The sequence below is a fragment of the Dermochelys coriacea genome, chromosome 1 (assembly GCF_009764565.3).
Source record: "Dermochelys coriacea isolate rDerCor1 chromosome 1, rDerCor1.pri.v4, whole genome shotgun sequence".
NCBI classification, from domain to species: Eukaryota; Metazoa; Chordata; order Testudines; family Dermochelyidae; genus Dermochelys; species Dermochelys coriacea.
In genome coordinates this window covers 251,540,786-251,558,508 of record NC_050068.2, presented here as the reverse complement: position 1 = coordinate 251,558,508, position 17,723 = coordinate 251,540,786, and the positions used below count along the sequence as shown (strand labels likewise).

The following is a 17,723-nucleotide window of genomic DNA, read 5'->3' as shown; positions in this document are numbered from 1 at the left end:
ACTTAATTATTATATCTGATAGATTATGGTGCTATCAAATGACAAATCACTGTGTTACTACTGAATCTGACATGGTTTTGGGCCCAAGCCTACAAGGTGCTAGGTGCTTCCTGTGAGAGGCTGAAAACTCCCACTGGTTTCTGAGAGCTATTAGCACCCTCCTCTCTCAGGAGACACCCAATACTTCATAGGATGAAACCCTTAGGAGCACCTAGCATCTTGTAGGCTTGGGCCCAAAACCATGTCAGATTCAGTAGTAACACAGTGATTTGTCATTTGATAGCACCATAATCTATCAGATATAATAATTAAGTCTACATTAGTTATTTGGTATAGAGCAGAATAAAAGCCGCTGTTACAAGACCAGCATTCCCTGCTTTGAAAATACATACTCATCTTTGCCTCACAATTTATTGAGACCTTAGCTTTTGATAAAACAATTCCACTGACCTTATCTCTTAAATAAATAGAAATAATAGCAGTTTTATGATAGAAATCTTGAGTTGACCCACTCTTAATAGAATTGTTTTCATTTTTTCTTAAATGTTACTGAAAATAGGTTGTTTGTATTTAATCATGCCCCTGCACTGTCTATAGCTCAAATTTTACCACATTGTGCTAATGCATGAGAACCAGAAAATGACACATTAAAAACAAAAATGAAAACTACTAACTTATTTTCAACTAAGTAAATTTAGGGTTCATTCTGCAAATCTTTATTCACATAAGTAGTCCTTATAGTAGACTTGTATAGCTGTATAGCTATAGTAGACTTTTATATAGCTGCATGAATAAGGATTTTCAGGATCTTAGTTTGTGAGGTATTAAACAGTCAGGGAAATGCAGGATCTCATAGGATTGGAGCTATTATCAGTCCTGAAAAAAAATCAATGTAAAAACTAAATATCACTAAGGATTTTTAGATTTTTGAATTTTCCATTTGACCAATCAAAGGTGCTGTTAGTAGCACAAACAATTTAAGTAGTTTAAAAGCTTAATTTATATATTTAAAAAATGTAATATTTACCTAATTGCCTAAAACATTTGGGCCAGAACTGTAGGCCTAGTCCTTCTGCCCTTTGCTCAGCTCAGGAGAGGGCATAGGTAGTTTTAAAGCCACTCTAAAACTTCCCCAGGCCTGTGGTACAAATTATAGCTGCCTTAGAACTGCTATAAATTGTACCAGCTGCTGATGGCTTCTAAGGGCCATTATGACAGCCAATGATTAGCTGGATTTGATGGCTCCCTGGCCATGCCCCCTTTCATCCCTAGCCATGTGAGAAGAAAATGTTTTTAAAAAGTCTAATAATCAGTTTCTTCTAATCTGGGACCCTGATCACGCATTCATAATTGTATGGCTATTACATGGTGTCCGTACAGGGAAGAGTTAAGGCTATCTGGATGCCTTAATTGTGCACTTCTTACCTTAATATGTTTGGATTTCTTTTAAGTGTAACCTCCACTCTGGATTTATGGGATAATTACAACATCCATCAATTTTTTTTCTCTCTAAATCACTGATTTACTCTCCTAAAACTTAACTCATCTTAATGTAGTTTTCATTTGGGAGCTATATTCACAAAAAAGGTTAATGGTGACCAGATACTCAGCACACTTAATACTACACAATGGGGAAGAAACACAAGACAAAACAAGGAAAGAACAGGTTAAAGAATATTTAGATGGATTAGATGTGCAGTGTTCAAGTCCATAGGGCCATAGGATGAAATACCTCCTAGGGTATTTGGTTCAGCTACCTCCTTAATCTTGAAACTGTTAGCCCTTATCTTTGAGAATTTATAGAGGACAGATGAAGTCTGAGGGTGCCGGAGAAAGGTACTATGTTTTCCAATATTTTAATAGGGGAATAAAGAGGAATTACAGGCTAGGAGAGGGCAACATGAGTTAAGGGCAGAGGGGGAGGGATAGTAAAGAGGGCACCACTTTTCTCCCCATAACAATGAGTGATAAAATGTCACTACTATGGTTCTTCTAATAGATGCACGTGTGAGATCTGTGTTACATAATTTATCTCTGACACTGAAGTATATAAGGAAAGTGCTGTCACCACAATACTGCAGCCACTGTGAGCTCAAGGTGTAGTTCCTGGCATTGTATTTTACTGGGCCCATGACCAGGCTGCTTGCCTCAGGATGGACTTTTTGTTTGGCTACAGTGACCTCCCCGCCTGCCACAGGTGCTGGCACTAGGGGTGCTGTGGCACCCCCCTGGCTTGAAGTGGTTTCCATTATATCCAGGGTTTACAGTTCGGTTCAATGACGCTCAGCACCCCTACTATACAAATTGTTCCAGCGCCCCTGCTTCCTCTGGCAAAGGTGCTATTGGTATCACTGGGAGTTACTCAATATGGACAACCCTATGCCTTTGAAAATCACAAATCTCCCCCCCCCCCGTCAAAAAACCACCACCACCACCCATCCAGGATAATTTTACAAATGACACGGGGGTGTCCTTTTTATTGGCCTTGTGGGGGGAGAGAAGACGCGATGGGGAGAAAGGCAGGACGCTCACAAGGCCTAACAACGTTGTTGGAAGGGAAACGGAGTCTCGTGACTCCCGGAGCTGGGGCTCTAGGAGACAACGCGCGAGGAGGGGGGGGGGTGTTTGTAGGACGCCCGAGCGCTGGGTCTGCGGGGGCCCTGGCCCGTCGCGCGTGGGACCCCCCTCAATGGGAGAGGGCGGGGTTGGCCCCCGTGTAGCGGCCCCGCCCAGCGCGGGACCGGAGCCGGAGGCTCCAAGGCCCGGCCAGGCCGCGTGGCTGAGCGCCGACCCCGCTAGGTGGCGCCGCCGAGTCTCGCAGCGCCGCCGTGCTCTGCCCCCGCGCCCGGAAGCGGCCGCGGCGGCGGCGGCCAGTTGCTGGGACCCGGCCCCCCCCCCCCCCGGCCCGGCGCATGGCAGCGCTGTGAGCGGACGGCGCAGGGTGATGCTGGCCGGCGGGTCATGCTGCTGAAGCTCCTGCAGAGACAGACCTACACCTGCCTGTCCCACAGGTATGGGCCCTGCCTCTGCCTCGGGGGCCTGCTCCTCGTCCTCGTCTCCGCCCTGCAGTTCGGAGAGGTCAGTAACGGCCGGGCCGGGCCGCGCCCCCTCCCCCGCGCCGCGCCGCGCCGCGCCGCGCGCCCTTATCCCCCCCTCCCCCCGCAGCAACCGGACACCCCCCGCGCGCGCCCTGCTCCCCCTCCCCCCCGCAGCGCCCACCGCGCGCGCGCGCCCTGCTCCCCCTCCCCCCCGCAGCGCCCCCCACGCGCGCGCGCCCTGCTCCCCCCTCCCCCCCGCAGCGCCCCCCACGCGCGCGCGCGCCCTGCTCCCCCCTGCCCCCCGCAGCACCCACCGCGCGCGCGCGCCCTGATCCCCCTGCAGCGCCCCCCACACGCGCGGGCTCTTATCCCCCGCCCCCCGCAGCACCCACCGCGCGCGCGCGCCCTGCTCCCCCGCCCCCCGCAGCACCCACCGCGCGCGCGCGCCCTGCTCCCCCGCCCCCCGCAGCGCCCACCCCGCTCACGTGCCATTGTTCCTCTTCTCCCTGCAGCAGTGTCCTCCTGATGCGCCCTGATGTCCCCCTCCCCCGAAGCACCCACCCTGTGTGGCCGCTTTGCGCTCTTCCACCGCTGCACCCCGTGCCCTGCTCCATCTCCGCAGCACGTACTCCGTGAATGTGCGATGCTCCCCCTGTCCCCTGCCTCTCTGCTCCACAGCACCCCCCTCGCACGCATCTTACCACTTCTCTCCCTCCCCCGCAGCACCCACTCCGTGTTTGTGCCATGCTCCCACTCCCCACACAGCACCCACTCTGTGTGCCATGCTCCCCCGGCCCCTTCCCCTCCACACCAACTCCTCCGCGTATCTTACCTGTTCACCCCGTCCCCTTGTTTCTCTCCCCTCTGTCCGCATGTGCCCAGCCAGCCCCGTCTGTGGTGCTCCTGCCTGATGCACCCACCTTGTGCATGTGCTCTGCAGCACTGCTCCCCTGAGTCTCTGGTTCCTTCCCTCTGCAGCACCTGTGCCCCTGTAGCAGCCCCCACTTCCCTTTTGAGCACCCTCACAGCACCCGCCCTGTGCATATGCCCTGAAACACAACAGTGCCTCTCGCCTGCCCAACCTTCCCTCTTGCTTCTGCCTTTAAACACTTGCCTTAAGTATATCAATTACTTCCCCCCACAGTACCCTCTTTCCCCCTTACGATCAAGCTCTGATGCTCCTGCAGAGCTCCCCACCCCCACCTTCTGACATTTACCATAATACAATGCCCTGTCTCCACTGTCATGCCCTGTGGCTTCCACAGCACCCACCCCAGTATGCTGGCTTCCCCATGTGGGACCCTGTGCCTATGCAGAAGCACCCACACATCTCCTATAACTTGTGTTTCCAAAATACGCATCTCCAATGCTTCCCCTGCCCTCTGAGTACTACCACCCCGGTGCTCTTGCCTTTCTTCCCTATATTCCCCCATGCCCAGTGCACTGGCTACTCCACGGTATGCAGCACTTGCTCCAATGTCTCTGCAGCACCATCACAGAACCCTCTTCAGTATCCCCATGCAGTACCCATCTACAGCACTTGACCCACTGGGCTACTGCCTCCATACAACCTTGCCTTCTGCAGAAGTTTACAGCATACCAGTTCAGTGCTCCTAAGTGCCCTTGCTCCTAGTCCTTTCCCTAGCCCAGCATCAACCAATACTTCTCCTGTGCTGCTCCTATCCAGTGTCCCTGCTTCACACCTTGTAGCACTTCTACCCGTGGATGCTCTGTTCTGATGTCTTGAATTTATCACTCTCCCAAGTGCTGTTCTTCCCTTAAGCAACTCCGACTCTCTTCTTGTGCAACATTCTTGCCTTCCTATTGCTCTCCTCTGAGACAGCCATATTTGCTGTGGGGAACTGAATGTGGAATTTTGATGTATTTGGTATATTCAGAATACAGGGAATTGTGTATAATACAAATTGGATCCCCTTCAGCTAATCACAATGCAGGGATTTGTGGAATTGCCAATTAAACATTCAGTTCTGGGGCACTACTCAATATGATCATATTTACCCTTATTTTTAATATCTTACTGAGCTCTTCATAGGGCCAAATTATGTTACAACTGTGCAACCTATTAAGATCACCTCACTGGAAGTGTAAGTTCAGGCCGAATTTGGTCATATATGTAAAACCCCTCAAGTCAGTTAGCTGACTTCTGTTTTGGAAAGTGGATTTAGGCAACTTAATTTTAAATTTTTTATTCAGCTACTAGTTTGTATTTAAGGCTATATGTTTTTAATATGCTAAGCAGAAAACTTATATCCAAGCATAACTGCAGTAATTCTTGTTGTGTTTATATCTGTACTGCCTACTGGCAGCTGAGATCCTTGCACTGTTGTTGTACTAAGCACTCTACAAACACATGCACCTTGTGTTCACTAGAGAGTTTTTTTTTTAATGTTAGTTAACACGTGTGTAGAAGCCTAGTGTAAATAAGTCTCAGGTAATGTTCACCTTGATCAGGTAATGTGTTAAAACTACAATATTCTATACTATACACAGATCTTAACGCATCTCAAAACAGCTAATATGTAAAAATACACCTCTTTTTCAGTATAGCCAGGAACATCCTTGCTCTAAGAGTTTACAGTATAAGTAGACAAGAAAGAGGAAGGGAGGGAAGGGTGACAGAGGTACAAAGGAATGAAGTATCTTGACCAAGGTGAAAGAGCAGGTCAGTGAAAGGCCTGCTATTCAGATCCCCAGGGAATAGCACCCTGGTCTCGGAACCTTGTTAGACACTGCCTGTTTTGTAAGTAGTTTTACTTTGCTCTGAAATTACTGTTCTGATGCCAAGATAACACAAAGGAAAAGATGTATGATGATGCTTTGATATTGCTGACAGTATGAAATGAATCATCTATCTAGGTGAGGTGTGATTCTTGTTGACTCTTGAGCTTGTGAAACGATCACAGTTTAAAAAAACCCAACTCAACACATGCCAGGATTTAGATTTTCAATGTGGTTAGCATTTGTTGACTCTAGCCCCAATTTGATTAGCACTCCTGCATCATGAAAGCAGTTTGTATTGCAGTTTAATATTTTAAGATAAAATACTCTAGAGATTTTTGAAAATTGAAGCAGTTTTATAATCAAGTAGCAAGTACAATTTTGTTTTGCAGGAGAACACAGGGAACTAATATACTATATGTCTTTACTGAAAAATGCAATTCTTCTTTTGGTCCATTTCAGAAATATTGTTTGAATTTTAAATGTTAAGAAAAGGGCCTTTCAATCTTGAGTGGTCTCAGCTGGCCTGGGCATTGAGAGACTGGGTACAATCTTCACTTTCTCAGAGGCCTTGGTTTCTTTGCTTGTATAACCTCCATCCTCTCCCTCTTCAGATGATTTATCATTATCACTTTTTTTATCAGGGCAGTCTGATTGGAGTTCTCTTTAGAGCTATGTTAATGCCACTTTTGAATGGCCAGTTGTTACCACAGTAGGGGGATTGAGTTCTTCTTCTCCTCTGCAGCCTGGAGAGCTGAACTTGGTATTTCCAACCTCTTGCTGCTCAGTAATATCATCAGTATTTTGACTGGCCTATTTTTATCGTTTTTAATATTTTTGTTCCATAAATAATATGCAACTTAATTTTTTTCCTAACAAATGGGCTGAACTGCTTGGAATGATTTGCACATGCACAGATACACTAAACACTCTTAACTATATATCAGGTCAACACAATCAAAAAAGAAATAAACACAAGCTTTTGAAAATGATAACTGCAAATTTGGGGGATTGTCAAAATCAAATAGAATCAGAGGGAACACTGGCCTGCAAATGTAACATAAAAATACCCTTCAGATCTTAAAGATCCCAGTCCTCTAGCAGTTTCTCTATTTCTACCTAGATATCTATTGGGAGGATTTCTTAGGGAATTTATCCAGATTTTATCAAACAGAGAATGTTTGTGGAGGGTAAGTATGCCTTTTTGTAAAATGGATGCTAAGAGGCCGGAAGCCCATGTTGGGGGGACTGTTATTTCATTATGCATTCATTTAGAGCAGTATCTTACCAGTAATTTTCCCGTGTTCTGAAACTGACTAGTGATTGTGTAATATATATGTTACGTTATCCTTTGCAACTCCTGGTGATAAAATCATATCTAAAAATAAACTAAAACATATACTTGTTTGCATGTGATGTGCAGTTAGAAACCTCAAATCCAATGTGCACGTCTAATAACGGATGAGAAATCTCCCACAAATGGTGGTCACGTACTAGAGTTTTTTATAAGCTTGTATATGTCAATAATTATCAGTTTATAAGATGAACAGAATTAATTCTTCTGTTTAATGGAGGAATTCATCTTAGATAAAATTCCATTAGAATAAACTACATTTAGGAATGTTAAAGTTGAACAGCAATGAAAAAATCAGGAAATGCCAAAGACCTGGTTGGACAGGCAACTTTAACTCCTCCCTCTGTGATTATGCTGAACACCATGGGAATGAATTCACTGTGCACTGCATTTAGCCACCTATTTATGCATGACTAAGAATTTGTTTGTCTACACTGCCCCTGTGTTTGGACTATAGAGGTGTGGATAGTGGTGGGCACTGATGTGTTGAGCTGTAATTCCCTTGCGTGGACACTGCAGGCATGAACTAAAAGGTTCCTAGTTCGCATTAATGTAATCCTGTTTGAAGAGGATTATGTTAATGCGAACTAGGTACCTTTTAAATGTAGTCCTCTTCAAACAGGATTACATTAATGTGAACTAGGAATCGCTTAGTTTGCGGCTGCAGTATTCACATAGGGGAACACTTTGGTGTCCCCGCTATTCAGATCCCTATAGTCCAGAAGGCAGGGCTCTGTAGAGAGATCCTGAGTTTTTTCATTTAGAACTAGAGCCAGGGCTGGTGCAAGGATGTTTTGCGTCCCAGGCGAAACTTCCACCTTGTGCTCCCCCTCCCCTGCCCCCGGACTCGCTCACAATTGACACAAAGTATTAGCGAAATGATGCAGCAGCAATTGCCAGAGTCTTAGATCTGAAACAAATCAAGAAAAATAGTTAGTCTCAGTCGACAATCTCTGAAAACTAGTAAACTTAGCATGATAAACAGCCTGTCAGAATGGGTAACAGCTGCGTGCGACGTCATTGCCACTTTGTACCATAGTGAAGCAGTACGCTTGTCCCACCCACTCCCGACGCTCTCTCCAGAGCCCCCCGGCACACAACCCCCCTGCCTCCCCTCGGAGCCTGGCATGGCACACACTGTCCCCACCACCTTCCCCCAAAACCCGGACCAGCGCACTCTGCCTCGCTCCACAGCCCCCTCCCTGGCTGGCTTGGCCCGCTGGTCCCCCACAAAGCCTAGCCCAGCACACAAAGAGCCCTCCCCTTTACAGCGCCCAGCCAGACACACAGCCCCCTTTAACCCCCCTCCACCTTCTCCCCTGGCACACAGCACCAGCCCCCTCCGCCTTCTTCCCCCCCAGCCCTGCCCGGCACACAGTACCTTCCCCCCGGCACACAGCATGCCCCCCCCCCAGCCCTGCCCGGCACCCGGCTGAGTCCTGCTTCTGTCTCCAGAGTGTGGCAAGCAGCCTCCTCTGGCCCAGCTTGCCCGTACCTCAGCCTGGCCGGCCCATGCCACACCGCCCCTCCCCCCAGAGTCTGGCACACAGGGTCCCCGGCACCAGCAAGCCCCTGCCTCCCCCCCCATGGAGCAGAGCCTCCCCGGGCAGCACATGGAGCTCCCTCCCCCACAGCCCTAGCCTTCCCCCTTGCTCCGCCCCCACAGCCCGGGAGTCCAGTGCTTCCTCCCTGCTGCCCGCCTCACCTCCTCGGGTCCGGGGAAGCAGGGTTGGGGCACGGGGCTGGCACCTGCAGGGGGAGAGCAATCAGCGCGGGGAGGGGGCGACCCCAAGCCTCCCCCCCCTTCCGCCTGGCCGCCTCCCATCTGCAAGCTCGTCGCCGCTCATCCTGCCGGAGACCTTTTTGTCGCCCCCAAATCTTGGCGCCGTAGGCGGCCACCTAGTTCGCCTAATGGGTACATCAGCCCTGACTAGAGCTGTTTGAAAAACAGAGACAAAGTGGTGGAAGTTTGAGTAAACTTTTTGCGTTTTTCATTGATATTTTGATTTGATGGCTGTTGTTGGATTCTATTTAGAATACTGGTAAAACTGGCTAAATATTAGTGCAAAATATACTTCACCTGTCTGAAATGTACTTTTCACTCACTATTTGTTCAAGTCACAACAGATCTTCACAAAATCACGCAAAAGTACTGCTTATCAGTGAGGGCTGTCTCTTTGCACATTTCAGCTCGCTACTCTTCAGCCATTTAAGCATAAGAGCTGTTCAGAAACAGTCACATATATTTTAATGGTAAGAGTGTATTTTTGTCACTCTTCTCGTGCTTAAAAATGACTGAATCGTGTTTGAGTAAAGTTTCTAAAATAATTTGCCTGTGGGTAGACACCAAGCATAAAAAGATGTAGAAAATTATGAGCTATCAGAACTGGGGTGACAGTACTTTTAGTTATATCCATTGCTTGTGATCCAATTATAAAACAGAGAGAGACTGCTATCCTGTTGCAAAACTTAATACTGATGCCAGAGTGGCACTTGCAATGAAGCAAAACTGGGTTTGCCTGCTGTAAATCCACCGCAGTAGGCATTAGTGCTGACAGTAAAATGGGTAGAGGAGGCAAATCGTTCAAAACTGATAACATACTGGTAGCTCAATATATGAAAGTTGGCTTGTTGGCATCAAGCCCCATCTATGAGTTGAAGCTCAGTGCTATTTAAGTACAGTTCAAACTTTTTTTTGTATCCAGTAAGTGTTATAACCAGATTTAAATACTGCATCCCACAGTTAGGTTGGAACATGGTTGTTGAACTTCATTATGGAGAGTTTGGTTATAGATAATTTTTGACTGAGCTTCTCTTGGTGGTTCAGCTTTGTTCAAAGCCCTGTGTAGATGGAACAACTTTCTTTCCAGTTGTTCATATGGCACTTAGTACAGTGGGGTTCTAATCTTACATTCCTTAGGCATTACTGTAATACAAATAAGAGAATGAGGCTGCCTTCTTCATAGAAAAAGGGGTATGTTAGGAGTGAGAAACATGACATTTATCTTAAAATGTGGTATTGCTGCAGTCGTATAGTACTGTGACTAGTGCTTTAATTATAGAATATAATCCAGAATGCACAGAATGTGATTTAGTGCATCTTAAATTACTGCATATATGCTTGGAGTGGTGATGCCCCTGTTTAGCTGGTTGAATAATACATTTTGTCATTCTCTTTTATTGAGGCACTATTATACATATTCGTACCACCATTATGCAAGAAAACGGAAAAGAAAAAGTCCCCAAAACTTATCCCAGTGTCTAGTCTTGCAGTTAACTTCTTCATTGCTTTTAGCAGTTCAAAGCAGCTAGTGAAATTGACGTGGGATTCATAAATCTTTGTTTTTGTAAGGTGACACTTACGTAGGTCCTTATGGTTTAACTGATATACATGACAAGGTATTTGCACAGTTAACCCTCTTCTTTCTCAAAAATTGTATTCATAATATGAATTGAGATTTTATTGTCTCAGAATTCTAAAGTGTAGATTATGCTTGGATTCATCATTTTTAGTAATAACCTCTACATTAAAAAGTACTATTTGCCAGCTTAGTTCTGTGTTAAACTAGTTTTTGAGACTCTGAGGAGACCAGCATATCTGCTAGAGAGAGAGGGAAGAGACTTGGATGAAAAACAGATTTTTTGCATTGTATTATTTTAAGATAAGCATTTATTTACCTTCACATTGAAATAGCAATGAGCAAGTTATGCTTATTTTTTAAATTCTGTCTCCTTGTGTGAGAAGGACGAGAATTGACAGGCATGGTTTTGGTTTCAAAGAGCCTTTTTTTGAAGACTTGGAAGGAGGTTTATATGTTCTTGTGGTAGACACTAGACCTGATCCTGTACCCATGTAAGTCTATGTAGGAGGCTTGTCACTGATTTTGGTGATGAATGATTCAGCTCATTGTGGAGGTGGCTTTAGAAATGTTGTATTTAATGCCCATTTTGCTTCAGTCTTCCCTAAAAAGTAAATTGTGACCAGATACTCAACACAGTTAATATTAACAACAAAGAGGGAAGGAACACAAGCCAGACTACGGGAAAGAATACGTTAAAGAATATTTAGATAAGTTAGGTTTATTCAAGTCGGCAGGGCCTGATGAAATTCACAATGGAGCATTTAAGGAACTAGCTGAAGCAATCTCAAAACCGTTAGTGATTGTTTTCAAGAATTCATGAAGGATGGGTGAAGTCCCAGAGGGCTGGAGAATGCCAAACATAGTACCTGTCCCTATGAAGGGGAACAAAGCGGACCTAGGGAATTATAAACCAGTCAGCCTAACTTCGGAATATTATTAAACAATAAATTTGTAAGCACCAAGAGCAGGGGTGGGCAAACTTTTTGGCCCAAGGGCCACATCTGGGTGTGGAAATTGTATGGCGGGCCATGAACGCTCATGAAATTAGGGGTTGGGGTGCCGGAGGGGGTGAGAGCTCTGGCTGGGGGTGTGGGCTCTGGGGTGGGGATGAGGGGTTTGGAGTGCAGGAGGGTGCTCCGGGCTGAGATGGAGTGGTTTGGAGGGTGGGAGGGGGTTCAGGGCTGGGGCAGGAGGTTGGGGCATGGGAGGCAGTCCGGGGTGCAGGGTCCAGGCGGTGTTTACCTCAGGCAGCTCCCAGAAGCAGTGGCATGTCCCGCCTCTGTCTCCTACGCAGAGGTGTGGCCAGGCAGCTCTTCGCACTGTCCCATCTGCAGGCACCGCCCCTGTAGCTCCCATTGGCCGCGGTTCCTGGCCAATGGGAGCTGCGGGCGCGGCACCCAGGGAGGGGGCAGTGTGCAGAGTCCCCTGGCTGCTCCTAAGTAGAAGCCAGAGAGGGGACATGCTGCTGCTTCCAGGAGCCACGCAGAGTGGGGCAAGCTCTGGATCCTGCTCCCCGGTGGGAGCTCGAGGGTTGGATTAAAACATCTGGAGGGCTGGATGCGGCCTCTGGGCTGTAGTTTGCCCACCCCTGACCGAGAGGATAATAAGGTTGTAAGTAATAGCCAATGTGGATTTGTCAAGAACAAATCATGCCAAATCAGCCTAATTTCCTTCTTTGACAGGGTAGTAGGTTAGTGGATGGGGGAAGCTGTAGATGTGATATATCTTGATTTTAGTAAGGCTTTTGGCACAGTCTCACAAGACATTCTCATAAGCAAACTAGGAAAATGTGGTGTATATGAAATTACTATAAGGTGGGTGCACAACTGGTCAAAAGACTGTGCTCAGAGGAATTGTCGATGTTTCACTGTCAAACTGGGAGCACGTGTTTAGTGGAGTACTGTTCTATATTGTCATTAATGACTTGGATAATGGAGTGGAGAGTATGCTTATAAAATTTGCAGATAACAAACTGGGAAGGATTGAAAACACTTTGGAGGATAGGATTAGAATTCAAAACTACGTTGATAAACTGGAGAATTGGCCTGAAATCAGCAAGATGAAATTCAATAAAAGACAAGTGCCGAGTACTACACTTAGTAAGCAAGAATCAAATGCACAATTACAAAATGGGGGATAACTGGCTAGTTGGTGGTAGTGCAGAAAAGGATATAAGGGTTATACAGGATCACAAATTGAATACGAGTCAACATTGTGATGCAGTTGTGAAAAAGGCTCATACCATTCTGGAGTGTATCAACAGGAGTGTCATATGTAAGACATGGGAGGTAATCGTCACGCTCTAGTTGGCACTGGTGAGGCCTCGTCTGGAGTACTGTGTCCAGTTCTGGGTGCCACACTTCAGGAATGATGTGGGCAAACTGGAGAGTAACAAAAATAACACTGTCAGGGCTAGGATAATGGAATAGATGGACCATTGGTCTGATGTGGTATGGCAATCCTTATGTCTCCCAGCTGAACTACAGTCTATGGGCATTCTCTTTGTGTCATTACTTAGTGTGTCCTGGGTTTCAGGTTTGATTTGTGTTTGGAGATTAAACGTGACATTTTTTCTTTGGTGAATTTCCAGTTTGTGTGTACTAACATGCACATCAGACCTGAATTTTATTTTTATATTTATATAAAAATAAAATAATAAAGGTTTTGAAGGGAGAGAAGTAAATTATCATTAATTCTAATTTTAAAAGAATGTGACTCCAAGTTTTCTTTCTTTGTAGGTTGTCCTGGAGTGGAGTCGAGACCAGTATCATGTTTTGTTTGATTCTTACAGAGATAACATTGCTGGCAAATCATTTCAGAATCGGTAAGCTCTGGTGTAACTCTTGGGGTTATAGTGTTGCATATTTAGCTATTGTGTGTGTTTGCCAGATGTTTAAGATGCAGTAACATACAGTATAGGTGGATGTTTTTCCTCCTACAAATTTTAAGTCTGTACTAAAGTTGTATTTGATTTTACACTTTATGTATTAAATCAGAAAATGTAAATTGGAACCGATAGTGACATGAGAACTCAGATTTTAAACTTGTTTAATAGCAGTTTTTACACTACATTAGCACTTCAGTCTGGACTGAACAAAATAGTTCTTTTTAGCACTGCAGAAGGGAAAAGTGACTAATTTTGCATATTAAAGTGTGTACATATAAATACACAAGTAAAGTTCCAACTTGGTTTATTTTTACATATCAGGAAGTGTTGTTTTCCATATGTTGTAAATTTTCCTTCATCTTGTATGGAGGTTATTATTAAGTGGAAAATGTCACAAGGCATGGAGAAAGAAGCCCTTTTAAACTGAATAATTTTAAATCAGAGAAACTGGTCACATCAGAGAGAAGCCTGAGTCATATGAATAGTTATTCTTCAGTTGTGACAACTCTTGGGAGGCTTCTTACAGTCTTTTAGTTCACGTTTTGAATAATCATGGGGTCTACTGTTCAGGAAGTCAATACGCCTGTGGGCTGTAATGTGGGAGAAGCTACTTAGGGTAAGTCGTTTGCTTTCTTTTAGCCTCAGTAAACTCAGCTGGAAACTTTTCTAAAAAAGAGGACCTCACTGAAAACCAGATGCTGAATGAGAGTTAAAATGTTTTGGGTCATAGGACCATATAAATTAGTTGGGTGGGGGTAAGTGATTAGATCATGTAGTCCATCCCCCTGTTAGTACAGAATTGCTCTCTACCGTACATTTTGTTGTTGTGCGTTAGACCTCCCACTGCTTCCGCTCACCTCCCCACCCCCAAAAAGATCAGTAGATAAAGGAAAGTGGGCACTTTTGGAACTCTTTTAGATGATAATCGTTAGTTTAGAGCTAAAATGTTTCTGCAGAACTTTGCAGTGGAGCTTTTTGGTCTGTCTGTCCCTATCCATATCCATTTCTAAAATGCCTGTCACTATGGTAAACGAGGTACAGGGATTTAGATTAAACAGTGGGGTCTGTCCAAAAAGGGCATGAAAATCTCAGCACTGTTGTATGGATATAGTCAGTTTTCTGTTTTGCAATGTGCAGCCTAATTCTTTTCTGCTTTGGTTCTTCAGGGAATGCTTCCTTTTAGAGGAAACTTTGCCACTCTTGAGCTGAAGGATCAGTGAATGAGTGTAACTGGTGACTGGGCAAGTCCTAAACTTTTCACAGTAGGCACCAGAGCTACTCAATATTTTGAGTTCATTAGCTTGTCTTTACACTTGCTCTGTCAGGCATGATAGGAAGGGGTCCGCAATATTGGGAGGTTTATCAGGAGATGTGTATACAATTAGCTATTCCATGTTGCAGTTTTCCTGGAATTGGCGTACCAAAAATGACTTTGGTTTAGGGGTGTATTTTTTTTTGCATCTGTCAGCTACGGTAGTACAAGTCTTCCTTGTTACCTAATCCTGGGAATATGATTAACTGGATATCCATAGCACATGAGCTGAATCAGTGTGGGGCTGGTGGAATCTTTTGGTGAGGTTTTACAGACATGATGTGATTTTTGCTTTTTGTATAACCTGTAGATAGAGGACTTCTGATTTTGATACTTTCTATCCTGTCTGTGTTTATGCTCTGAAATGAAACTGAATGAAAAGGACGGACCCACAACAAATTGGGCTTCGGAGAATTGTTTCCATGAAAGTAAACAAATATTTAAATGGACGGAAAGTAAAACACACCTCTGTCACGTGATCAAGCAGTTTACGGCAGAGAGCAGTGCAGTTTTTGGGAAAATGCTAGTACATTTTCTACTTTCATAGAATCATAGAATCATAGAATATCAGGGTTGGAAGGGACCCCAGAAGGTCATCTAGTCCAACCCCCTGCTCAAAGCAGGACCAAGTCCCAGTTAAATCATCCCAGCCAGGGCTTTGTCAAGCCTGACCTTAAAAACCTCTAAGGAAGGAGATTCTACCACCTCCCTAGGTAACGCATTCCAGTGTTTCACCACCCTCTTAGTGAAAAAGTTTTTCCTAATATCCAATCTAAACCTCCCCCATTGCAACTTGAGACCATTACTCCTCGTTCTGTCATCTGCTACCATTGAGAACAGTCTAGAGCCATCCTCTTTGAAACCCCCTTTCAGGTAGTTGAAAGCAGCTATCAAATCCCCCCTCATTCTTCTCTTCTGCAGACTAAACAATCCCAGCTCCCTCAGCCTCTCCTCATAAGTCATGTGCTCTAGACCCCTAATCATTTTCGTTGCCCTTCGTTGTACTCTTTCCAATTTATCCACATCCTTCCTGTAGTGTGGGGCCCAAAACTGGACACAGTACTCCAGATGAGGCCTCACCAGTGTCGAATAGAGGGGAACGATCACGTCCCTCGATCTGCTCGCTATGCCCCTACTTATACATCCCAAAATGCCATTGGCCTTCTTGGCAACAAGGGCACACTGCTGACTCATATCCAGCTTCTCGTCCACTGTCACCCCTAGGTCCTTTTCCGCAGAACTGCTGCCGAGCCATTCGGTCCCTAGTCTGTAGCGGTGCATTGGATTCTTCCATCCTAAGTGCAGGACCCTGCACTTATCCTTATTGAACCTCATTAGATTTCTTTTGGCCCAATCCTCCAATTTGTCTAGGTCCTTCTGTATCCTATCCCTCCCCTCCAGCGTATCTACCACTCCTCCCAGTTTAGTATCATCCGCAAATTTGCTGAGAGTGCAATCCACACCATCCTCCAGATCATTTATGAAGATATTGAACAAAACGGGCCCCAGGACCGACCCCTGGGGCACTCCACTTGACACCGGCTGCCAACTAGACATGGAGCCATTGATCACTACCCGTTGAGCCCGACAATCTAGCCAGCTTTCTACCCACCTTATAGTGCATTCATCCAGCCCATACTTCCTTAACTTGCTGACAAGAATGCTGTGGGAGACCGTGTCAAAAGCTTTGCTAAAGTCAAGAAACAATACATCCACTGCTTTCCCTTCATCCACAGAACCAGTAATCTCATCATAAAAGGCGATTAGATTAGTCAGGCATGACCTTCCCTTGGTGAATCCATGCTGACTGTTCCTGATCACTTTCCTCTCCTCTAAGTGCTTCAGGATTGATTCTTTGAGGACCTGCTCCATGATTTTTCCAGGGACTGAGGTGAGGCTGACTGGCCTGTAGTTTCCAGGATCCTCCTTCTTCCCTTTTTTAAAGATGGGCACTACATTAGCCTTTTTCCAGTCATCCGGGACTTCCCCCGTTCGCCACGAGTTTTCAAAGATAATGGCCAAGGGCTCTGCAATCACAGCCGCCAATTCCCTCAGCACTCTCGGATGCAATTCGTCCGGCCCCATGGACTTGTGCACGTCCAGCTTTTCTAAATAGTCCCTAACCACCTCTATCTCTACAGAGGGCTGGCCATCTCTTCCCCATTTTGTGTTGCCCAGCACAGCAGTCTGGGAGCTGACCTTGTTAGTGAAAACAGAGGCAAAAAAAGCATTGAGTACATTAGCTTTTTCCACATCCTCTGTCACTAGCTTGCCTCCCTCATTCAGTAAGGGGCCCACACTTTCCTTGGCTTTCTTCTTGTTGCCAACATACCTGAAGAAACCCTTCTTGTTACTCTTGACATCTCTTGCTAGCTGCAGCTCCAGGTGCGATTTGGCCCTCCTGATATCTTTCCTACATGCCCGAGCAATATTTTTATACTCTTCCCTGGTCATATGTCCAACCTTCCACTTCTTGTAAGCTTCTTTTTTATGTTTAAGATCCGCTAGGATTTCACCATTAAGCCAAGCTGGTCGCCTGCCATATTTACTATTCTTTCGACTCATCGGGATGGTTTGTCCCTGTAACCTCAACAGGGATTCCTTGAAATACAGCCAGCTCTCCTGGACTCCCTTCCCTTTCATGTTAGTCCCCCAGGGGATCCTGGCCATCTGTTCCCTGAGGGAGTCAAAGTCTGCTTTCCTGAAGTCCAGGGTCCGTATCCTGCTGCTTACCTTTCTTCCCTGCGTCAGGATCCTGAACTCAACCAACTCATGGTCACTGCCTCCCAGATTCCCATCCACTTTTGCTTCCCCCACTAATTCTACCCGGTTTGTGAGCAGCAGGTCAAGAAAAGCGCTCCCCCTAGTTGGCTCCCCTAGCACTTGCACCAGGAAATTGTCCCCTACGCTTTCCAAAAACTTCCTGGATTGTCTATGCACCGCTGTATTGCTCTCCCAGCAGATATCAGGAAAATTAAAGTCACCCATGAGAATCAGGGCATGCGATCTAGTAGCTTCCGTGAGTTGCCAG

At 45.8% G+C, this 17,723-nt stretch overlaps 1 protein-coding gene across 9 annotated transcripts in view; it reads left to right on the top strand.

Moving 5' to 3' along the window:
• The first annotated feature begins 2,826 nt into the window (after window positions 1-2,826).
• Window positions 2,827-17,723, top strand: part of GNPTAB (N-acetylglucosamine-1-phosphate transferase subunits alpha and beta) — a 70,322-nt gene continuing 55,425 nt past the window's right edge. For 3 of the 9 annotated variants that reach the window (XM_043519158.1, XM_043519180.1, XM_043519168.1), the window contains exons 1-2: window positions 2,827-3,078; window positions 13,232-13,317. In XM_043519158.1, the coding sequence (XP_043375093.1) occupies window positions 2,962-3,078; window positions 13,232-13,317 (203 nt within the window). In that variant the 5' untranslated portion in view covers window positions 2,827-2,961. Of the gene's footprint in view, window positions 3,079-6,900; window positions 6,968-13,231; window positions 13,318-17,723 lie in introns of all 9 variants that reach the window. The other 6 variants (XM_043519165.1, XM_043519182.1, XM_043519153.1 and 3 more) reach the window with 5 other exon arrangements.